Raw genomic sequence first — 26,137 nt, forward strand, 5'->3', positions numbered from 1 at the left:
CAGTGGAGTTGGCAGTTCAGAAGGCAATGACTCAAAATTTGGACTACCCATTTTTCATAAAGAAGGCCAGTAGTTGATATATTCAGACTATATACAGCCTTCAAACAAGGAGAATTCTAGGAAATCTACTTAATAGCATATTATTTAAATTTCTCCTATAACAGAAAAATATGAACATGTACTTTAAGTTCTCTTGACTACAAGAGTATTAACTTAGTAAGTTTAAGTGCTAGTCACCAAAATCCAATGCAGATTTAGGTGTTTGTTGAAATTCTTAGTATTCTCACTAGGAGTTCATCCATCCTAATTGTGTTGATGGTCCCAAACATATTTTGGTCTCTGTCATTAGCAGGGAGATGATGGTTACTCTGTGTTGTTTTTTTTCCAAAAAGGCCTTTCCACTTGCACCTGTTTGTAATTACACCAACTGGGGCGTAAAACCTCTATTACATTCTTGTTCTTGCGTATCTCTTCAGAGAGATCTGACCAGTATTCTGTAGAAATAAGATCTTAGTGAATGATGTTATAACAATATAAATCTTACCTCTTCCCACTGGTGTATGTATCTAATCAGTCTTGAAAGGCGCAATAAACGTAACAGGCTGAGGATTTTTGTAAATCTCACAATACGAAGTGCTCTTGCTGTCTTGTAAACCTCTGAATCCATTCCTTTTTCTACAATGAGAAAGATATAATCCACTGGTATTGATGAGATGAAGTCAACCACAAACCAGCTTTTTAAGTAATTCATCTTAATGATTTTAGGGTCCAATATGATTTCAGAGCTGTCTTCATTTACAGTCCCAGTTCTAAAATTCATGATCAAGTCCAATAGAAAAACAGTGTCTGATGCGACATTGAAAATAATCCATGGTGTTGTTGTTTGTTCCGTGAAGAATGTGATTCCAACAGGTATAATGACAAGGTTTCCAACCATCATTATGAGCATGATTAAGTCCCAGTAAAACCTAAAAAAAAGGGAAGAAACAGAATAGTTGATGTAACATGGTAAAACACACCTATAAAAATGGTCTCTATCATGCCATCAACTTCACCTCCATATTTTGTTAATGCTAAGACAGTTCTCATTGTTTTAACCTGTTCAATATATCAGTAGACAGTCATTAAAGGCAAAGTAATACATTTCATTAGGTGCCTTTCTTCTCAAGAATATGTATCTAAAATAAGAGAGCACTATGGCTTATGATTCCATGGCATATTACCCACTGAGAGGTGTGCATGTGTGACACTCAGCAGACTTATGCATACTCATGTCAAAACCTCCTGTGATGTTATATTATATAGACAAAACTGGTGTCTTCGGCCAATCAGAAGTGCTTTAGCAATGGAACAGTTTTTTTAAGACTTCCGTCCAAATACAAAGCCAAATATCTAATAGATAATATATTAAATGTTGGTATCTCTTTGCAAATGTACTCATACCATTACAGTGCTGGAATAAAATTACAGGAAGAGAAAAAAATAGAAACAGTAATTAGATAACATCAAAACCTTCATCCACTTTTTCAGCCTTAATTGAACTTCCATGTATCTCATAGTCTACCTTCTCTCAGAGTTAGCTTAGAAGTTTTAGCAAGAACAATTGCAATTTGCATAGCATAGAATGGGTACTTCATTTTACTTGAGAAGTGTCTAAAGCCTCCCCTTTAACACTGTTAGAATGCTGCTAATCACACTCGACAGGTAGAGAGCCAGACTCATAACTTTAGTATTTATTATAGGAACAGTGAGTAAATCCACCTCTTCCACAGATAATATATCTTGATGGAGGATTTCCAGGGGATGGTAGTATATACCTGATTGTAAGCAAATTATGATAAATCCCAAATGTTGAATTGTCAAAGAAAGTTTTTCAACAAAATAACTGAAACTGGACTTGAAAAAGCCTAAACCCAATGCGTAAACTCTTGTGCTGCCTGAGAACATGATCTGGTCAATTAAAATTGATCTGAAGAGGTACAGAAACCAACCAACAACAGTTGCCTAAGGACTCATTAGTCCTTCTAGAGGAATGGAGGCAGCAATGGCTCCACGACTATCTCTCTGCTCTGTCCCTCCATTGCAACAGCACCTGGTGCAATGGACATGTGATGGACACACTACCAGCACATCACTTCAACACTGACTTCCAGGCCACTTCCATCATACTAACACCAGCCTCCTGACATGCACCAAGGTTCGTCTTGGTAAAGGTTCATGGCAATCAACAATAATGATAGTTTAGTTGGCCACCAAACATTTCAGAATCACGAGCTTAGTTTTTCACAGACTTGCACAGACTATATGGATTACATTAGATTTTAGAGATTGTTTCTTGCATTCGCCAAATGATCATAGAACCATAGAATGGTTGGATTGGAAGGGACCTTAAAGAACACCACATTCCTCTCCCCCAGCCATGTACAGGGAAACCTTCCACTAGACCAGGTTGCTCAGAACTCTATCTGGCCTGCCTTGAACACTTCTAGGGATGGGGCAGCCTCTTTGTTCCAGTGCCTCACCACCCTCACAGCAAAGAACTTCCTCCTAATACCTCATCTAAACCTACTGTCTTCTAGTTTGATTCCATTCCTCTTCCTCCTATCCCTATTCGTTTGCTTAAAAAGTCTCTCTCAGTCTTTCTTATATGCTCTATTCAAGTACTAGAAGGCCACGATTAGGTCATGTTGAAGCCTTCCCTTCTCCAGGTCAAATAATCCCAAAGATCCAGGTTTATAAATTTCCTTTTTTCCATGTTTAACTGTGCAAATGCTTCTGAGTTTACAAATTGTTGATCTGAGAATAGCAATAATTAAATGTAGCTGTAAAACATGCTAAAGGAAAAGTAACACAGGATTGAGAATGGCATGAGATTTCCCAGTTTTAAAACTGTTCATTCCAAGAGAAACCCAGAGAGATTACGCTTAACGAGCATTTGAGAGAAGAGAGTACTTGGCTAAGTACCTCTAACTGGTACTCAGAAACTGCATGAAATAGACTTTAAAAATAATTCCCTGTGTATCACAATGTGATTTGTGTCTTATACATTCTCAGTCTTGCAATAAATATGAATACTAAGTGCTAAAAATGTTCAGGTTTATTGAGGTTGTATGTGTTTTTGTTTAGCATATGATGGTATTCACCATCTCTGGTAAAAATTTCCAAATTTCTTTTATCCTTTTTTATTTCATGTAATAACCTTCCCACTGTGCTATATTCCTTTTCAATAATCTGGAATTACCACACACAAGGAACCACTAAATTCTTATATCACTGCTATTATGATTGACAAGTAGAGTTACCACAAATACTTTTACAATGCTATCAAACAAACTATTTCACAGAAGTGTTCTTGGAGCATAAACATATTCAAGGGATCTTGAAAATGGGTGGAAAACAAATAGGGAATAATCACAAGAGGTGTCCTTGTATCTGTGGCTGAATCCTAGGCAAAGCATTGCTAATTTCAGACTGACCTCTACCTTTCATCATCACTGGAAGCAGTTACACAACAAAGGCCAACCAAAGCTGCACAACCACCAGCCACCCAGCCAGCGAAAGAGATAATGCAGAACCAGGTGTTTTTAACCTACAGTAATCCACGGTTTAAAGGATCATCTTGTACTGTGATTATGCAAAACACACAGGAGTTCCTGATGTTGAATGTCGGTAGAAGTGGTAGCATTAGGGCTAAAATAATACTGAATGGTAAGGACTATGAGATTGTACCCCTTCCATATTTTGATTTTAGACCACAATATGGTATAAGCTGATTAGTTAGTAGGAAAAATCCATATTATTTTTCATTTAAAAATGTATCAGACATTTTCTTTTAGGAAAATGTTTCCAAATGGCATTATGTTGGCCATGTTGTATTTCTTTTTCAGGTGAGAAAGCTAGATGTAAATCCCTGTATTGCCCTTCTTTGACCTGTGCAGAGAAAGTAATACAATGCGTTCCTTGCCTGCAGTTCAGAACATTCTATTATTCACATAACAGAAAGCAAGCTGTTAAGCTTCTCAGGATGGTACAAGGAGCTGCTATTGAGACACAGAGATAGCCCTTTGTTTCAAACTACTTTTAGATTTTTTTTTTTTTGCTACCTCCCCCTAAGAAGAAGGGTTATGGTCTCAAAGTTCCAGATTTATATAAGGTATTGGAAAATGTTGATGAAGAGCAAGGAAGAGGTAGCTCCTATTACAAAAAAATTTTCAAGATTGAGGATTAAAAAAATGAGAGTCTGTGGGTAACAAGATCTTTCAAAGCTCAAAATAAGAAGGAAATACTGACCATGGCTCAGCTGAAGCTACCTCAGTGGACCTACAACTAGATGACATAAAAGGAAGGTGCAGAGGTCAGCGTTGCACTCCACCAAACTATTCCTGAAATTTTTTAAATGCTCCAAAATGGCTCAGAGGTATAATACCTCCAGATGAAAAAAAGTGTTCAAGTATTAAAGTATAAAAACCAATTTTAAAGCATATTTTTTCAAATTTTTAGAAAATTATTTTATACAGAAATATTAAAAAATCACACTAGTTATTACTTTATTAGTCTCAAATGACACTAGTTGGATTCATAGCCATCTTTCACTGATCTTTTCACTCATCATTTATTTACTATTATTTTTTAAATATACAGTAATAACAGTGTTTATTCAGCTCTCTAACACGGTGTTGAAGCATTGGTTCTTTATTCACTGACACAGGCTGTCATGGATAGGATGAACAATCTATTCAAAATGAATGCCTATCCAAGTAACAACAAAGAATTATTTAGTAATAATTAATCACTGTTTGAATTAAGCTTACTAATGTAAGGCACTATGAATTCTAACAGGCATTTTATTTTCCACTTTATATGTCCAACCCAGAGAAAACTGAAACTTAAGGAAGGAAATTTCATCTCAAAGTAAATTCAGTGCATAATTTCCCATACAAACAAATTCAGATTTGCTTGCTTCATTATTTCCCATTGCTGCCCACCAACAGCAAAGACTCAATTTCTGTGAATCAGTTTGAGATATGTTGTTTGAGATATGATTATCTTTATGGTACACACAGACTGAATCAGCAGAAGTTGTCAGGAGTCTCACAAACCGCACAGCAGAGTGAACGGTAACTCTAAGGCATGGAGTGCCATGACTTCAGGCTACAGGATACTCAGGACTTTGCTTTAGTTTAAGTTTTCTGAGTTTCAAGAAAGATTGTAAAAGTCTAATTTTTTATTAAAACGGACCAAATCATATTACTAAAACTTCATTAAATTCAGTCAAAATACTCAACAGCTACATTGTAAACTGGAAAGTCTTTCAAAAAGATATTAATTCAGATTGCTTGTAAAATATCTTTGAAGCCAACCCTGATGCATCAGAGATTAGGTTGTCTGATCTCACATTCACTCTGCACATTCAGAGAACGAAGAACTGTAAAACAAATTTTACAAGCTTTCCATAGAAAACTTGCTTCCTCTTTAGCTAAATATTTTGATTGACTAGCAGATGCTCAGTAAAATGAGCACTGACTTTTTTTTTTTTTTTGTCTCACCCTCAAACACAGCTTTATTTCTTTTGATTTCATGGATCATTGGTTCACCTAACAGAGAAATCAGTGTCCTATATAGAACAAAATAATCTCAGTAGATATAATTTTATTTAAAATTTTATTATACTGTGCTGTAACAAACACCAAACTCGGTATTATTATGTCAGAATTTGATTCTCACAGGGTATACCATCTTTCTTGGGTAGTGCAACTATATTCTTCTTCTAGTAAGAAAAAGGAAAGAGAAACGTGTCTGGAAACATCTGCAACATGTAGATTATTACTAGGATGTGTTGGAAAGGTCAGGAAAATGAATAAGGGATTGTTTTTTTCAGATTACACAATTCTTTTAATGATTGCACAGGTATCCATGCTTGAAAACTTTCTGAAAAATCATCTTTTTTTTTTACAACTTTAAAATGACGATATCCCCTTCTGACCAGCTATCCATTTTCGTTCATAGAATAGAATAGATTCACAGAATCAACCCGGTTGGAAAGGACCTCCAAGAACATCAAGTCCAATCCTTGATCCAATACTGCCGTGGTTACTAGACCATGACACTCAGTGCCACATTCAGTCTCATCTTAAAAACCTCCAGGGATGGTGAATCCACCACTTCCCTGGGCAACTCCCATTCCAGTTGGCCCATCCAAACTCTCTCTGTAAAAAATTTATTCCAAATATCCAACTTAAATCTCCCCTGGTAGAGCTTAAGACCATGCCCTCTTCTCCTACTGCTGACTGTCTGGGAGAAGAGACCAACCCCCACCTGGCTACAACCTCCTCTCAGGGAGTTGTAGAGAGTGATGAGGTCTCCCCTGAGCCTTCTCTTCTCCAGGCTAAACAACCCCAGCTCCCTCAGCCTCTCCTCATAGGACTTGTATTTGAGTCCCTTCACCAGCCTGGTTGCTCTTCTCTGGACCTGCTCCAGCCCCTCAATGTCCTTCCTGAACTGAGGGGCCCAGAGCTGAACACAATACTCAAGGTGCGGCCTCACCAACGCAGAGTACAGGAGAAGGATCACTTCCCTGCTCCTGCTGGCCACACTGTTCTTGATGCAGGCCAGGATGCCATTGGCCTTCTTGGCCACCTGGGCACACTGCTGGCTCATGTTCAGCTTCCTGTCAATCCAGACTCCCAGGTCCCTTTCTGCCTGGCTGCTCTCCAGCCACTCTGTGCCCAGCCTGTAGCGCTGCAGGGGTTGTTGTGGCCAAAGTGCAGGACCCGGCACTTGGCTTTGTTGAACCTCATCCCATTGGAATCAGCCCAACTCTCCAGCTTGTCCACATCCCTCTGAAGAGCCCTCCTGCCTTTCAGCTGATCAACACGCTCCCACAACCTGCAAATTTGCTAATGGTACACTCAATCCCCTCATCCACATCATCAATAAAGATATTAAACAGGACTGGGGGACACCACTGGTGACTGGTCGCCAACTGGATGCAGCCCCGTTCACCAGCACTCTCAGGGCCCGGCCCTCCAGCCAGTTCCTGACCCAGCACAGAGTGCCCCTGTCCTAGCCATGGGCTGCAGCTTTTCCAGGAGAATGCTATGGGAGATGGTGTCAAAGGCTTTGCTGAAGCCCAGACAGACACATCCACAGCCTTCCCCTCATCCACCAGGTGGGTCACCTGATCATAAAAGGAGATGAGGTTGGTCAGACAGGACCTGCCCCTCCTAAACCCGTGCTGGCTGGCTCTGATCCCTTGTCCATCCCATAGGTGCTGTGTGATTGCACTCAGGATGATCTGCTCCATAACCTTGCCAGGCACTGAGGTCAGGTTGCCCATCTGTTTCTCATTTATTAACACACATACCTAGAGGAAAACAAGCTTCTTCTGGGAAATGGGCATGTAAATTAAATGTTAAATTCCTTGTATTTTAGCAAGAACTATGGCATTCAACATCTTCCATGGAGAAAATTGTTTAATTGTTGAAAATCCACTGTGGATTGTTTCAGTGATTTTGGCTCAGTAGCAGTTTTTTTATTCTAAAATTTCCAAACTTGAAATTTATTGTACTCTATCTCTGTGGTAGTAATACAAATGCATTAAAATGAATAGTGGAGTGTCACTTTTTCATGCTGGCCTGTTTTGCACTAGCAAACTAAGTTACTTCTGCAGTTGTGTCATCCTTCTGTATGGATAAAATTTTCCTCATCTGAATGTACCACATTTCACAAAGCTTTAAGAAGACAAAATTTTGAGTTTGGTATTTTGTTTTGGTTTTAAAGAGCAAACTCTTCCCCTGAAATTGTTGAGTTATATGTTTTATGTTCCTCTATTTCCACTCTGACAGCTTTAAACTTAGGCTCACAAAACACAAGAAAGGAAATTTTCCAAGGCTGAAACAATCTCTTTCATGACTCTCGTCTTTTGATTGCAAAGCACTCTCTACAGTAGAATTCTGACAGTATATCCTACATGTCAAGTGATGAGGTTGAAGGGTAGAAATATTATTAAGCCTGTGACACTTTCTCAGGTGAAAATTTCATCAGTGTTTGCTATTCTTTTTTAATTTAAAACACATCAAGCTTAATGAACACTCATTGACTTAGCTGTGAAACCTGCTGAAGCAGCAGAAAGGTTTTCTCCACCTGCCTGAGTCTGGTCAGTCTGGAATGAGGGAGAGGCTGATGTTACGAAAACTATGTCTCCCTTGTTGAATTAGGAGCTGTGCTGGACCTGGGATTAGGAAATAATTAGTAAATAACCTAATAATAAAGTTCTCAGACCACTCAAAATATTTATTTGACTTCAGAATAATACTGAAATCTGTTACTTCAAGGTTAGCCATATATAATTAATTGATCCAATGTATGTCCCTTGCTATTATTTTAAAAATATTGATGCAATTTCCTACCTTAAAAAGAGGTATTAATAAAATTCAGGAATACTGAGTCATCTTTTTTATATAACCATAGAACGTATCTAAAATTACAAACTTGTACAATTTCAAAAAGATTTAATGTGTTTTTTCTGTGTAGTTATAAACACACTTAGCAGTGGTGATTTGCAATTTGTTGCTCCATTGTGATTTTATGCAGATGATTACATAAGGCAGATGATTAGATAAATGCATCTCTCAAGGGACCTGATCAGAACCCAGGGAAGTCAAAGAATAGTAATTTACTACTTTCAAAAGGCTTTGGTTACAAAGTTTGGTTAGGTTTAAAGCTTGAGTGTTTCAAATATTAGAAAAGCACATCACACTACTGTCCATGGAAGGGGACTTCAAAACTAACTGATTAACTTGCACTAATATATATATATGTATGAGTAAATTCAACTAACATTTAACCAGTTGACATTACTTTAAAATATATTTGATTCTTGGTATGTATGCAGCAGCTTCCATATCTGAAGTTTTTATAGTATTTTACATGCATTAACAAATTCAGCCTCAGATTTCTGAGCAATAAAAGTACAGGAGTAAAGGTGCACTCACTGCATATAACAGGGAAAGAAGGAGAGGACAAAGTGAAATTTATATAATATGGAAATGTTACTTAACAATGACACTCTTCATTTTTAGCCTATAATCCCCTTACCACAACTGCTTGAATACCTCTGATATTTGCAGTTGCTCTTCCTCCAGAGAAACTTATTAAACTACAGTAGAAAGAATTAAAGCCTGACTTCAATTTAACCTTGGGCAAGAACAGAGCACCACTGCCAGTGGAGCTCTGATAATACTTTTGCACTTCCTCATCTTTACATAACTACTTCTTTCTGAGCAGCCTGATATAGAGGGTGGCATCCCTGCCCATGGCAAGGAACTAGATGATCTTTAAGGTCCCTTCCAGCGCAACCCATTCTACGATTCTGTGATTCTTCAGCCCCATTACTCACTGAAAAAGCAGGATAGTGCCCCAGTCCAGATAGCTACCAGATATGAAAAAATTCTGATGGAGAGTCAGCGTTCACAAATGTTTTCTTATTGTAAGTGTTTATTTTGTCTTTGGTAGTATAGCTTCCTCCACTTTGCCCCCTCATTCAAACCACCACAGAAACCACTGCCTCTCAGAATCAGGCAACACTTTGTATAGGGACTGTAACTGATTTGTTTCAGTTTCATGTTACCAACCCTTAAATCAACTACAAAGTGCCACATACCGATTATCTAAATATCAGCAAATTTCTGTAGTGAATCACTGTAAAATAGGCATTCACATTCTCAAATTAGAAATGACCACTTTAAAGGTACGGAAGAAAAAAGTTAGAAAGAGACAGATCTAAAAATATTTCAGCTGCAAAATAATCTTGGATCTCATGTTGAAACACTTGCATTAATTAAGAATTTTGTAGTGACAGTAATTTTAAGAGTGCCATTTAGAAACATGACATTTAGGATGCCTCCATACTAAAAATTCAGAAGCTTAAATTGGAAGAAGCCTTCTGTAATTCTTCTCAACAAAGAATCTTGTGAAAATGAAAGTAACTTATCCCATATTCCCTCTCAAAAATTAGAAAGCCAGGCAGTATCACCTAATATTCTCCTTTAATAGATTTTTTTAAACAATTCAGTCTCTCAATCATCAGTACAGTCTTTAAAATTTCTGCTGATGGGAAAAATTCTATTTTACCTACTTTTCAGAGAAAGAGATGATGGGGAAGACATCATTCATAGCTATTGATAGACCTCAGACACGGGGTTTGGTGAGGAGACTGGCTGTGACCACCAAATGAGGTAGGACAAGTACTTTTTTGGGGATTATTACCTCTGCCAAAAAAAAAAAACCAAACCCCAAACAAAACCAAAACGAGGCTAGGACCATCAACTTGGATTGACATACATACTACTACTAACAATTTTATTCTGAAAATCAGAGGTAAAATTGGTTTTGTGTGTGTAACTGTACAAAGATACAGGGCATTCAGATAAGCAGCTTCAAACTAGAAGTTTGGGTACCATTTCTTGAAAAAAGGCATTGAAGGCAAGAATGGGCACTATGTTTAAACTGAAAAAAAAAATAGTCTTCAAATTCACAAAGGGAAAAATCAGAGATATGAAAAAATGTAAAAAACTATAGATATGAAACACGTTGATGTATTCCTACATCATAAGTGAAAACAAATATGCACGACTTAATATTTACACTCATCCCATGTATCTACATGTAGATGTAGAAGATTATGACCAAGTAGTAGCATAAATATATCAGTGTTAGTTTTCCCTTATTTATGGCTGACCTTTGTCTACAAAGCCTATGTTTCCTTGAATATAAAAATAAGTACTGAGATTTCAACCCTTTAAAATCAGTGAAAGTACCCTTTTAAGAATCAGTAAGTTGTTTTATTACATTCCATGAATATCACATTGCAGTAAACAATTTGCTTCAAATGGTAGTAAACCTAATTTATATATTTAAAAAATATATCAATAAGCTGTTGGGAAAATAACATCTGAAACTGACAAATCAGTGTTCACATTAAATCAAGAAGATAATTTTATTTATTTGTACTTACATTTGCTTAAAAAGGATTCAAATACATTTCAGACACTTTTTAGAAAAGCAAAGGAAAAAGAAAGATCAAATTCACAACAGAGAAACATGGTAAGTAATTAGGGTCATGTCACATGCATTCACTTTTTACAAAACAGCTTAATACCTAGAGTTCTCATCAATGCCTATGAACACCCACTGGACTTTTCTCATCTGTTTGTGGGTAGCTGAGCCCAGGATCTCCCACACCTCAGGGAATTCACTACCACCAAGCCATACTGTGCCTCTTGAAGAGGGTATGCTGCTGACATATTCTCTCTCCTAAACAAATTTAAACTACAGCAGGAACTAAAACCTTCCTCCTAAGTAAGGCAATCACTGTACTGGAGAGGTGTTGTCAGTTCTTTGCTCCATCAAAGCAAAACAACTTTGAGAGGTGACACTGCTATTGGAAGTGTCCATACCAGAAGTGCTATGCAACATAAACATACAGATCCAAATCTTCTCCAGCAGAGGACAAAAATTAGTGTACACTTTGAACATCCATGCTGAACAGCTTTGATTCCTGAGCAAATGGAGGCAGAAGACATTCAGGAACACACTCAAAACCACATACTGAATATGGCTTTAGTATGATTATGGATTTGTATTTTATAAATTTCATTAATTGAATTAATCATATTCATTTATCTAAAACATCAATTAATTGAAAATAAAATGTGCACAATACATAAGAAATGAAAGAAGTGATCTTCAACAAGCTTGCTTATATCTTTCCCCATGTGTATTTATTATGAACGTCTTTTACAGGGGGATGTACCCCATTTTTCTAATTACTCAGCCTGTATTCATAAATCTCTGCTAGCCATTTGCCTTCCACAGTATTTAAATGGCTGCAATGTTAATTTGAACATTTCTTTAAAACTTCCCAATTTGCATACTGCACATTCCAGTGTTACCATCCTTTTGACAGCATAGTGCTCTGCCTGCTTTTCCAAAACAAATCAGCTAATTATTCAGCAAGACAGAGCAGTGATCAGATAGACCTGATATTCACTTGTTTAAAACAAAAAGGAAAACCCAAAAAAGCAAGCAAAGTAAACAAGAAAGAGCATACATTATGCTCAGAGATGTTCTAGTTACTGGCCTAGGTAACTGTGATCTTGCTGGTTCTACCTATGTTCCTCCCATGTTCTTTTCATGCTGCTTACCCTCTAATGCTCCAGAAAGTTCCATGCAAGCTGGCCTGAGGAAAGCCTCTATTCTGCTGTTGCAAGCAGCTCAACAAAAGGTGAAGGTTTGGAACACAAGCCAAGTTTCCGAGGATGTAAAATCCATCTCCGACATTTATGAACATCGGTCAGTGTAATGGAATGCAATGGCTGAATGGCCTTTTTTGCCAATATAAGGAAACAAAGAGGGGCTTTTTTTTAATTAAATGGCTTTGGTTATCATTAAAAAAAACAAACAAAAAAATTGTTATTTCAAAAAAATGGTCTATATGAACTTCATTAATAAATTGTTTCTTGATCCACAAATAAGGAGTTAACCTGCAATATCAAGCACTGCAGGAGATTGCCTTTACATGCAATGACACCTTTTCTACTTCCCATACACCTTTGCCAGCACTACAGTAGGTAATTGCCATTGTTTTATTGCAATTAAAAAATGAGGGGTTATTACATTTTGTCATGCAACAATTAAATAGATGTTCAAAATCCACTTCTAAAAACACTACGTATTAAATTTACAAACTATGTGTACAAAGTATTTATTGAATTACAGTAGATTATTTGCTTGAAACACATTTGTTAAATGTTTTAATTTAGTCATATGAAATGGTTATTGAGCCAGTGGAAGATATTTGATACCAAGACTTACATCAATTTAAAATTCTATTCCATCTTCATGGAGACAGAATTATCTAAAGTGTTATACAAAATACATATACAAAGATAAAAGTTTTTTCCTCCACAGTGTCTTTATTCATTTTTGTAAGAGAGAAAGTCACTTTAAGATACAGAATAACATGTCAGTTTTCAGCCTGAAAAATAAAAGATTGATAAAGATATCAAATTTATTCAAATTTAACCACAGGCTTTGTTATACGCTTCACCTATAAATATTTATCAAAAAATATATAAAAGGGAATTCTTTAATAATCTCCTTCTCTACTTTATATTTTGGTAGAGTGTTTTGTTTTTCACAGATGACTTTGAAGTCTTTTCAGGCAAAAATTCTTTCTCCAGTCTTTGGATGTTCAAACAAAGACATTCCATATTCCTTACCAATGAGCTGGTCTTGACATCAGCCACCCACAGGTTAAGGGTTACAGGGGAAAGTGTTTGCATGCAAGTAAAGTTGTCTATAATTGTAGTCACTGATAAGTGGCTCTAAAATAAGCACGCAAAGAAACTCTGGTCAAGGACCCATGACCCGACCTATAAACAACTGCAAAAATACTGAGAAAGCTCTTTACTCCCATACTGATAGATGACTGCTGTTTTGATACAGCAAAACAAAAAAGAGCTGCACTTTCCGTGGTGAATAAAACACCAGATGTCCATCTTTATCTTCCATCCATATTCACTCAAAATGTAGTTGACTAAATATAATAAATAGGTTTCTGGCTTTCAGCAAATGAAAACATTTTACTTTGGAGATCTCATAAGGGGTTTTAGCCACAAGCCAATATTGCTCAGAAAGACAAAATCTAATTTAGCCAAATATTTATGTTTCATTCTTTGGAGGACAGTGAGTTATGAACTAATCAAACGTGTTTAAACTAAAGATGTGCAATAATTAGAACTGCCAAAGAGATGTTAATAATTCATTAGTGGAGAACAGCAAGAAATTGAGGGTGAAAAATTATTAACAGAACTTTTTCTCACAATCTTAGAAAATATATTGATCTCTAAACTGCAAATCAAAACATATAATACAACAAAAATGGAAGCTGAGGCATATTTAAATTACTCTGACTAGTTCTGAAAATGCACAGCACCCATGGGTGACATTTTTTAAAAATCTGTTTTACCATTTAGGGCTCCGTATGGCTGGAATTCTGAAAGATTTTCAGGCATGAAGTCCAGATGCTTACAAGTATCTAGGTCCTGAAATCCTAAAGATAGATGGGCTTCTGACTCCCATCTCGGATCTTCATCTACCATCGTATAGATTTGCACACTCTGTGCACATCACTGGATAAACCTGAGATTTTCAAAGCCATTCCAGAAATGGAAAAGTTTGTACTGGAAACATGAAACCGAGTTAAATATCATATTCCACTTGCTCATTTTGCCAGTGGCATAATATCAGTGTGCACATTCAATGTTAAGATGATCTGCTATTCAGCAACACTCCACGGAATTACAAGTCAGTAGCCCCAGCAGGAACATCTGCCACCATTTTATGCAGAGTTGTCGTACCCGCACTCCTGGGCTATAAAGCTAACTTTCCTTCCCTGAAGCAAGTATGAACTCTGTTGTGACGTGAGGAACAAGTGTGGGAGTGGAAGTTCACTGCAGCTCTCCCATCCTTTCCACAGAAATATCTAGCCTGTGGAGAATGTAAAAGTTGGCTGCAGCTTAGAAATGACTGAAACAACCATAGTCACGCTGAGCAATGCTTGTACAGTCCTGCAGAATGTAGGGGGTGGTGGTGGAAATTGCTGAATACCATTGATAGGTTGTATAATACTGAAGGAGTATTACTCACACCTGTCTTAATGAGAATCATCTCTTTACGAAAGAAAATTAGCATGCAGGTGAAAAACAGAGCACAGTATATGGGCAGACTATGGAAAAATCTCACTTTAGGAAATTAAAAGAGAGAACAGTTTAAAGTAAAGCAAGGAATTTAAAACTCATGGGTAGTACCTTTAAATAGCAATGTAAAAACAAAGATTTAATTGGATTCAGTCATAATTTGTCAAATGTAGTTCATATTTGGCTAAATGATACGCATCAAAATAATAAAAATATTATATCCTGGATTTAATTATTTTCAGCACCAAAACCCTTGAAAGTGTTTTTAGACTACTTCTTCCATTTCAGAGAGATCAGCCATCACAATGAATTTACTACTTCAATAAATAAACAATAAAAACATGTACAAATCCTACTCAAGTTTTCAACACCCAGCAGTGCATCACTGTATTTAATATTCTGTTCCAAATTTCAAAAACACATTTAAGTTAGCAAAAACAAGTATTTCAGATATTTACTGACAGAGTGCATGCAATTAGAAGTCTGTTTTGGTCATGTGAGCACCTCATGGTTAGGTTACTCATCTCTCACTTTTCCCACACAAGCAATATCCAAGCTTAATAAGCCATGGGATTTCAGACATTTTTGATTTTGACCCTTTTAAAATACTAATAGATTGCCTACCATCTGGTAGTGCTTACTCTTGATATCATACTCTCTTTGCATTACTAAAGTGTGCTTCTTATAATTATATCTTTAATGTGATAGATGTCTGCAACTAGAATTCCCATGCTAGCAATATGCAGGCTGAGGGGACAATTTCAGCAAAGTACCTTGTTACTAGGTGTACAGTACTTTCAATTACATCATGTTGCAATTCTCAACACAAAGCTGCTAACCTGCTCAAGTCAAAGGAAATAGAAAATATTCATGCCATTTTTTTTTTTAATTACTACAAGGCATTTATTTACAAACTCCAAGACACTGCAAAGAACACCTAGACTAACTTCTCCTGCTAGTTTGAACAGCTAGCTCAGTATCTCCTAGCTAACAGACAGGGCAAGAATGGAAAAGTACAGGGCAGAAAAACAAATTTAAAAAAAAAATTAATGCATCATTTCCATTTATTTAAAGGAATGCATTATACCTTCAGGAAGAGAGGTAGGAGGACAAAGGAAAAACAGAATGAGGAAAAGGAGAAAATGTTTTTAAAAAAATACTCTCCCAGGGACTACATCCCCATGCTCAAACTAACTTTCAATTGCTCATTGACTATAGTAGAATTTCACTACCTAAAAGTTACACTATAATAAATGCTATAAATAAAAGACAGAAAGAGACGGATTCAGTACTTAGGCAATCACACAGATAACAGTTTCCATGAATGCTGGACACACAGCTCTGAAAAACAGCTCTTCAGTGTGCTTGGTAAGCTGGGTACATGTGAAAGGTACCCAACTACCAACTGAAGTTGAGGTATATGCTTGATTTATTTTACTAACTGTGTTTTGATTCCAGATTTGTGTCTAACAGACTAATCCCTACTTGGAACAGGAAATCTTTGTGTTACTACTGGGCTTGTCTGGCACCAAAGACAAGGTGAACCAGAGTGACAGGCAAGCCTGGCTGTTATCTTCACTGAAAAATCAAGTGCAAACAAGCCCATATGCAGCTATCCCAAGGAACCTGTAGCCCAGGATGTGTTTGGGGAACACAGAAGCTTGCAAGTATCTACTGCCAGGCAGTAAGATGTTTTAGGGGATAGTAGTACTTACTACTTGTGCCATAATAATTTCTCTACCAGACAGAAATAACAAATCCTCCTGGAACAAACAGTTAGACAGAAGTGATTCAAGAGCCTGACCAAAAACCTGTCATTAACTATGTGAAAACTTGATTGCATCCCCATGGGTTTGCAGTCATACTTTTATTCCATCTCCTGGGTAGAGTTGGATAGATCTTACTCTATGTATTTTATAAAAGTTCTGCATATTTTCCATAACTTTTACCTACAAAAAGATAGAATAATCATTTATTATTAGGACATCATGATATATTACCCTAAATTTACTGCAATCCACATATTTGCATAAAGTCATATCATTTCTGAAGCACACAGCCTATTGCTGCAGTCATGCCATAAATAGAGGTACTTCTTAGAGGATTTGGTAAATTACTGTAAGATACAACAAAACCAGCTAAGAAAACAACAATATTTCCACACTGTAGTCTGATATGAGAGGAAAAAAACCTGCAGTAACCAGAGTGAGATACGTATAGAATTGGAATATTTGATATTGTAAGGGTATATTTTATTTCTGTGGGGCTCTTTATATACTGGAACTTTAGTGCAAGTGTAAGATTTAGTGACTTTCAGACTGAGAATTGTATTAAAAAGAGTAATACCACCTAAAAAACCCCTCCAGTCATAACAATTTTTATGTATATAGGCTACTTTAAAATACATAATTTAAATATCCAACCAACAACCACCACCAAAAAAAACCCTAGCTTTGATGGTGAGCATAAATAAACCTTTTTCATTTGAAAACAAAATATTTAATAAGGATTTGAAATAATTATGACTTTTTTTAGAGAAAAAAACTTAATTGTAGCAGCACACTAAATTCCAATAATGTATCAAATTATTTATTAAATATAATGCCTCATCAGATAATATAGATACATAGACAACAGAGAAGTTAATAACATAACATCAAAATCCTATTCTTAGCTACATAATGCAACTTTAGTTGTTGGAAGTTCACTGGCAAAAATAAAAACAGTTTTGAGGGTTTTGTTGTGGGGTTTTTTGTGGTTTTTTAAGATATAATGGAAATAGGATGCAGTTCTTTTGTAATGAAATGAACATTTTCTGAACACAAGTTTACTCCAGACTTATTCCAGCTGCACTGTACTACATAGGAATAAGATTATTGAAAAATACTATGCAGCTTGCCTGAATCTGACTGTCATCAGATTAAAAGATATTAGTAGAGATTTTATAGAAGCTAAATGACAATGTCCTTGAGGTAGTACTGACATTGACTCCAGCTGATACAGTTTTTGGTCATTAACATACCTTACTATGTGTCTAGAATGAGCTCTCCAATAATTAGAGCTGAATACACTATGACTTTTAAAATTAAATCATGCCTCTGGGAAAGAATCAGGGAATAGACAGCTAAAGGACTTTCAAGCAATTAATGAGAACTGTACTGTCAGGTTAAAAATTAAACATTGCAAAGTAGGTTAAAAGTTTCCTCTCTCAAAAAAATGTATATTGACATAGAAAACAGCTCTCAGGCATGCTGTTGAGTGAAAGTAGAGGTGGGAACAGATACCTCTTATTTACAACCAAACGACATAAATTTCTCTACAAATTTTCATATTCTACCCTTTTATCTAAAAATAGTATTTTGCCTTCTTATACCTTCAATCTGAATCTCTCAGAAAAAGATGACAAAGTTTAATTCAATATTATAATGTCACCGATCTTAGATAGGTAGGCAGAAATGCAGAGCTAAAGACCCATACATTTTAAGTGACCTCTGAATGCATACATCTCTATTTCTGCTACTCCAGACTGAACAATCAGACACTGAGCCACTCAAACTTTAACCTGACTCACAACAAAACAAAACAAACAACAATAACAAAAAAATCTTAAGGAACTTATCAAACACTATGCATCTTTCATTTATCACCAAACCCCAAAACTAAATCCTAAACACACACCTTTATTTATTCTTTCATGCTTTCACACATCATTCCAATTCACAGTTTCCTTCATATACCCAAGTCCAAGAAAGTCAAGATAAAGAAAAACTCATTTATAAGAATTGTTTATTTTGATGAGCTAATAAAGTCCCAGAACACTGTCAAAAATATGTACCTGTGCTAAAACAATCAACTGGAATAAGAGAATCAGTACTTTTTGCCCACAGGTCCAAGCATAATGATGATCTTATGAGATCTATTTTTTTATTTTTATATATATATACACACATATATATATTTCTCACTGCAGACAAGAAAAAAAATCAGAAAACTGTAGAGGAAGTCTCATGAAATTGACCCAGGTTAAAGATGCTAATATAACTACCCCAGAACTCCATCTTTTAGATTACCCACAGGAGTTCTGTAACATTTTGGATTTATTTTATTTTGTTGTGGTTGCTTTTTAAACATATCTCAAAATCATGATGAACATATATGTCTTTATTTAGACTGTGAAAAGGTGAACTTTGTAAAATTAGGCATCTTGCAGAAAAAACATGTACTTGTATACTTATTTATAGGGGCTACCGGTGATCTTCAAAATGCCCCAAGTTAAATTAAAAGTAGCTCAGTGAACTGAAGAATTATCTGAGTTACACTCGTTCAGCTCTTTCTCTGCTTTAAACTTTATTCAATGTTCATGTAAGAAACATGACCGAAGTGTGAAAGAAGAGGCAGTGAATAGACTGATATTCTAGGAGTAGAATCAACATAATGAAAATTGGCAAATGCTTAACACATAAGTGAGCTCAAACTAGGCATTAGTATCCTACATTATCTAGAGACAGAAGGATGTCTTATCAATAAAATGAATCACTTTCCTTGAACAAACAAAGGCGTAATCAGTCCCACATGCCCAAGAGGCACGTGGCTGCTGCACCAACCTCAGGTGGACTCCACTGGCTTCCTTTAGTGGCTCTCGAAGAAAATTTCAAAGGGGAAAAGAATACATGACCTTCATGTGTCGAAAAGCACAAAATACATCTCTGCATATGCATTTTCTCTCACACATGCTTACAACTGTTGCAAAAGGAAATGCCAGTGGCTAGTTTTAGTCAATAAGATTCATAACAAATGAATCAGTGATAACTAAAGATATTATTCAATATGAAAAATAATGGAAACTGGAGATGAAAAACAACCTCATGAATTTCTGGCCTATATTCCATATCAAAGCATTTCCAATAGAATATTTCCTTCCTTGTTTTTGGTCCTGCTTTCTAAATATCTAACTTAGGTGTTGTTGCTCCATTACTTTTATACCATTTCCTTCCTCTTTAAGGCATCCATTTATGCATTTGAGGATCATTATGGTATTTCTCTTCAGCCTGCCTTTATTGGTGTTGCATTTTACCTGGGTAACTATAATTAAGCTTAATATAAAATTTAATGTCTGAAATAATTTTCAGGGATTATAAATGCATTATTTAGATTAATGCTTCAATTTTTTCATTTTATGTTTTGGGGTATTTATCTATGTAAAGTGTAAAAATTGTTGGAATGCAGCAAATAAAAAGCCTAGCACTATTAATAATCCTTTTAGTACTAAACAGTTCTCCACATGTGGCCACATGCAATGAGGGAATGTTCAAGTAATAGTAGTTTAAGTGTACAAAGTTTTTCTTTACTAGAACTAGAAATTACAGTCACCACAATAGCATTTGAAAATGAGACATGAAAGGGTCCTAGTCAAAACTGTGCTATTTTTTAATTGTTTGTGCAAGGAATGTACAGTATACAGTATAATTAAATATCCACGATTATCAGTTTATTGGTAAATAATTCAAAAATCTCAATACTGCAGTAGAATCTCAGGACAAATCCTGAGCAGTAAGAATTAAATGACTACCTTAGGAATACAAAATTATAGACATTTCATACTCCTACACTACCAGTGACATAATGCATCCATTAAAACCCACACAAATTTGTATCTGACCTATTTAATATAAACTAACATAATTTATATACTTCATTTTGCATGTATATATCTCTATCAAATTGTCTTCATTGCATACAGTATTACGTTCCAACACTACCGCTCTATGTAAACCTAAGCATGTAACAGCTCACAAAAAGATAAATCTCATTAGCTTCAAAGGAGACATTAGAGACGTGACAAAAGAAAAGGACAAAGTGCTTACCCTAAGCCTCTTAAAATGCAAACGCTAGGTATAACATGCAGAGTGAAGACTGGGCCTGAAGAAGAACAGGTTTTAAAACAATGTACAAATTTTAGAAATATGATTGTGAGCTGCACAGTCTACCAAGTTAGGGTGATTACTAGTGGTCAAAGAAAGGTCCAAAAGATAGGTAAAAATTAAAAAGAAAATTGATTCATAAAGCAAATGTAAGTTCAAATGTTTAAAAAAAACCCCCAAACTATAATTAAAAAAAAAACCAACCAAACAAAACAAAACAAAAATACCATCATGAGGCACACTAATACATGGTAATTGCGACTTACAATTTGGCATACACTTACTTGAAAATTTAAGCTGCACATGTGCATGACAACATGGATGGGTTGCATAAAACTGCACAATATAACAGAACGTTTTCTAATAGCAACAGATGCAAAAATAGTCTTTGGTAACTAGTTAAGACATACGCATGCAAATATTATTGTGGTTTTCACCCTGATTAAAACCTGTTGAAACTTGGCATTAAATTACTCACAAGGTATAACCAGTAGAGCTTTCTATGACTTATAAAGATTTATATGATAAACTTCAAGCATTTGCTTCATCCCTCAAATTAGTATACAAAAAGATTTTGAAACTGGAATGGTACACAATTTAAAAAAATCTGGCATACCTTTACTATTCGCTGTGCTCTGAAATTTTCTGTTCAAGTTTTGGAATTAATGCTTTTTTTTTTTTTTTTTTTTTTTTTTTTTTTTTTTATGTTATCATTAAAATAAGCCTTTGAGTTTCTTGGACATATATGAAGTTACCCAGAGATAAAATGTTGATAGTTTTATATTAATTGTTGCAAATCAGTTCATACTTTGTATTCATCTATACCTGAAAAAGACCTTTAGCACTGTCTGCACTACTACTGTGACAGATAACACCACAGCACAGTCTTGATTTACTTCATCTTGAAGCCAATTATAATTTTTGTTCCCAATTCCAGACAAAGGCTGTTATCAAACATCAAGCTGAGTACTGTAACCATCAGAGGGAGAAGGCTACATTTAGGCATACACATATTATTTCCACTCAGTCTGTCTCGTACATTGCTATTTCTGGTGAAAAGATGCCACTCCGGTAGTAATTCTGCTTTCTTTATAGATTGCTGTCTACAGATGCCGTCACCAACATGGTAATAAACTCAAGATTTCCATGACAGAGGGAATTTCTCCATGTACACACAGGCTAGGAGGGAGGGAGACACTATAAGGCTGGACAAAGAGCCCAGGCACATGCAAGCAAGCCCTCTGAGCATTAAAGAAACTCCTGACATGCCAAAGGACACTGAGTAATTAATCATTTGAAAAGTCAGTCACGTACATGTCCATTAACGCCAAAAGCCCATGTTTACCACAACTCTGCTATGAAACAAGTGAAATGTGTGTGGCAGCCACAGAACCATGAGCAGTTGCTCCCATCTCCTGCTGGCTTTGTGCTGGCTACATCTGGTGGCTACAAGGCCACGGGGCTGGACCAGTGATCCCTCCTGCAGGCTCATTCTTCCACACATGAGAACAGACGGATGGAGGCACTCAGTATCTTACGGAATGCACTCAGAACTTCAATAAACTCTGACTGATACATTCATTTTTGTGAGTCGTGCAATTACACAGAATTGTGTCAGAGACACAGCAATCACAGCTGCAAGGAGATAAACGGAGGCCTTGTACTAGGTTTGATGTGCATTAGGTGCTTGGTTTACATAACAGCTTCCAAATTACACATTAACCTCAGAAGCCTAGAAAAAGACAACCAGGAACAAAATGGTCCCCTTGTGGAAAAATTATGTAATACTTATTGAATTTAATACTCCAAGGGTGTATCTGCCTGAAGAAGAGACAATTTTTCTCTGAAACATAGGCGGGATGGAGAACCATAAAACTAAAGACTAAGTCCTACAAGGATGCACCAAATTTAGAGACAGAGATTCCACACCTTGTTCATACCAAAAAAAGGGAGAGGATGGTATAGGGATGCTGCCCACTCCTCCAAACATCACAACAAAATACTGCTTGGTATAGGCAAATATACTATTTTTATAAAAAACATGAGAATGAGGTAAAGAGATATAACCAAATGCATCCAACTCTCCCAGGAAATGCACACAAGCATCAAGAACCATGAGGAAAAAAAAACCAAAACAAGTCCACAGGAGCCAATTTTCTCACATTTTACATGGTTAACCCAATATTCTCCTAGGTGTGCCTATACTTAAAGTTTCCTGGGATATCTGTTCTCATATGTGCCACAAACACCCTAATAATAGCTGCATTTACAAACACACTCTACGTCTTCTAACTTGGATACCATAAAATATTCAGCTTTTTACCTTTTCCTTGTTATTTTGCTAGAAAATTCAGTTCTTTCCCCTGATGGTATCGACATCAACACAGTGACACTGGAATACCCCTGTTTCTTTGGATGTTTTAAGGCTAAAACATATTTGGATGTTTTAAGACACACTAGCATTACATTGTTACAAAGTAACATGCAAAAAAATAAATGAAGACCACTCCATCATACATACACATTTATTCTGGTACTGAGATACTGCTATGAGACACTTACTAGCATTGTCGTAATTTATATATATATATATATATAAAAAATATATATATACTATATAGTGCAACTCTTCACACATTTCACACTGCCACCCAAAAAGAGTTGTATCATTATACATTAGCAAGTATTTCAGGAGAAGAAAAACAGAAACATCTCATATTTCTCACCAAGATTGTCCTACTAGCTAAAAAATTGGGTCTGGAGCAGGCCACACCACACAAACATGAATGAAAGACTATGAATTTTATTTAAAAACCACACAGTTCCATTCTCAAAGAAATAAAAACATCATAAAAGCACCAGAAAATGGAACTAACTCAAGACTATTCAGACAACAGGCCTGAAATGGATGCAGTGTTGTTTACTCCTATTGAAAAAATAGGGAAACATATGCTACAATCTCTAAATCTTCCCACTGGAAGAATTAGGACAGAATTAGAAGATATTTCTGTAACAAAACACTTATTTCACACAACAGCTTAAAAAGTTACATGCTGCAAAATATGACAAGTAAGTTCCTATTGCACAAAACATTGTTTGGGTGTGCAACTCACTCAGAAACGGAGCTTACAACAAAACAAGGGAAATTACTCACAAGAATAATCTCATTCGTTTTAATGGAATCCTCATGTGAATAAAGTTACTCATGCACACACACGGGTAAGTAAGAGGCTATCAGACCCTCCTAATCCCCTGTGCATGCTACCACAGCAGCAGATGTGACCTGCTACATCCCTCTCTGGCTGGTAGAAAGGGAGTGGGTGGGTGGTTGGCTCTCTCCCCCCCTTAATGCACCTGCTAGTGCAGCTGAGCTGGCATGAAAGGGGGGAAAAGGTACTTCAGGAAAAGAATAAGTGTAGCTTATTGCCTTCTGGGAACCAGGAAGACAAGCAGGGATTTGAAACATGATTCCAAGTCATAACTGAGTGCTGCCATGCTCCTTCACTCCTTTAGTTGTACTGCTCTCGGGCTCAACTGCAAGGTGCTAGCACAGCTTACTGCGTAGCACCTCACTCCAAATAGTCCCAGAGAAACTTGGACTTTGAAAGTATTTCCTTCTGTTTCCACTGGAAGCACGTTCTATTTAATCCAGTTTTTCTTAGAATATCCGTGTAACTATTGAACATTCTGGATTTTCCTTTATTAAACATGGTCTCCAGTGCAACTCACTTATGGTATAGATGTAGGTTGTTCACTGCAAGCTGTTGATTGAATACGCTTAATGACACCGATAGTTCCTCAGCAAATATCGTAGTGAGTGTTACACTTACAAAGGCATACAGCCAGCTGGCATAGAGAATGCAATTAAACAACCCCACACTTAAAAATGTAATTCTAAAAGGAATATAACTTTTTGGGAATTTATCTGCCCTGCTTTCTGTACGACTATTCCCATCCTGCATCCATGCAGCTTACTATTAAAGCAATGCTAATCTGGCATCACTTTTACCTGTCTCCCTATAAAAACATAGTTTCCCACACATCACCTGGATGAACTTATTTTACTCAGATTGTTTAACTCTGATCAAGATGCGCTTCCCTCACGCAACCCCTGAACAAGTGTTTACACCCGGTGCTCAGGGAAGGGCAGCCGTGTGCAGACACCCAGGGATTTTATTGATGTTGATGCAGCTGTGTAACCCCTCGCGAGCTCTCACCCTCTGGGGCAGAGCCGTGCCCGACGGACTGCGGCCCCGCGGGGCGGACAGACCGGGACGGCAGGACGGAGGGCCATAAAGCTCTCCATCCTGCCTCAGCGGCTGCGGGCGACGGCCCAGAGAGCGCGGGGCCTGCGGGGCCGTCGCGGGTGCAGCACTCTGGAGAGCGCCGGGGCGGGCCGAGACCGCGGCGGTCCCAGCACGGCTCCCATGCCCTGCCCCACTGCCCGGTCCGGCGCCCGCCGAAGTTCGCGCCGGGCGAAGTGCGAGGCGGCGGGGCCACCCCGCTCCCTCCCGCCGTGAGCCCCGCGCTCACCTGAAGTCGCTGTAGGGGTGGATGATCCAGAACCCCGCAGTTTTAACCCTTTCCTGCTCCTTCTCGACAGCCTTCTGGCTCCCGAACATGCGGAGGGAGAATTTGTTGACCCCCGGCTGCAGCATGGAGGTGAACTGCCGCTGCATGAAGCCGTACTGCCGCCGGGGTCCCTCGGCATCCTCGAAGCCCACCACGGGCTCCTCGCCCCCGCCGCCGTCCACTTTGAAGCACACCGAGTTGCCATGTTCCTTCACGCCGCCGCTGCCGGGGCTGCTCTGGGCTTTCTCCGCCGGAGCCGCCGGCTTGGCTGGGAAGGAGTTAGCGCTGCCATCGTCCCGGCTGCCGGCGGAGGAGCTGCGCTTCCCACCCTCCATGCTGCGGGGCGGGCGCGCCCCAGCCGCGGGAGAGCGCGGGGAAGCCTCGCCGCCGCCGGTGCCCTTCAGCGGCGCGGCTGGGCTCGGCCGCCCTGGGCTGGGCTGGGGTGGATTGGGCAGGGCTGGGCAGGGCTGGGCTGGGCTGGGGCGGGCTGGGTTGGGCTGGGCTGGGCTGAGCTCGCACCGCCCGGCAGCAGCAGCGCCGCCGGCCCGAGCCGCGCTCCGCGCAGGGCGGGCACCGCCGCCCCGTGCCCGCCTCTGCCACGGCCGCGCCGCCCGCCCGCCTGACATTGAGAGCCCCCGAGTCCTTGAGGGGCCGCGGCGACCGCGGCGGGGAGGGAGAGAGGGCAGGGGAGGAGCCGGCAGCCTGTGGGGAGGGGAGAGGAGGAGGGGGGAATCTCTACCGGCCCTGACTGCACCTTGCACAGAAAAGCGGGAGCGCGCGTGGTTGGATGTTTCACCTTAGGCGAAGCAAGGGGCGAGGCGTGGGGTGGGAGCCTGCACAGCCCCAGCGGGAAACAGCGGCTGGAAGTGATGCGGTGGGGAGGTT

General features: G+C 38.1%; 1 protein-coding gene across 1 annotated transcript in view; it reads right to left on the minus strand.

Moving 5' to 3' along the window:
* The window catches only part of HCN1 (hyperpolarization activated cyclic nucleotide gated potassium channel 1), a 201,070-nt gene extending 175,376 nt beyond the window's left edge, over positions 1–25,694 (minus strand). Inside the window, exons 1-2 of the mRNA XM_050329499.1 lie at positions 25,214–25,694; positions 545–968 (exon numbers count right to left, since the gene is read on the minus strand). Coding sequence (XP_050185456.1) covers positions 545–968; positions 25,214–25,587 — 798 coding nt within the window. The 5' untranslated portion in view covers positions 25,588–25,694. The remainder of the gene's footprint in view (positions 1–544; positions 969–25,213) is intronic.
* Positions 25,695–26,137: the final 443 nt, after the last annotated feature.

This window comes from Myiozetetes cayanensis, unplaced genomic scaffold (genome assembly GCF_022539395.1).
Source record: "Myiozetetes cayanensis isolate MyiCay16 unplaced genomic scaffold, myiCay2020 scf4, whole genome shotgun sequence".
Taxonomy (NCBI): Eukaryota; Metazoa; Chordata; class Aves; order Passeriformes; family Tyrannidae; genus Myiozetetes; species Myiozetetes cayanensis.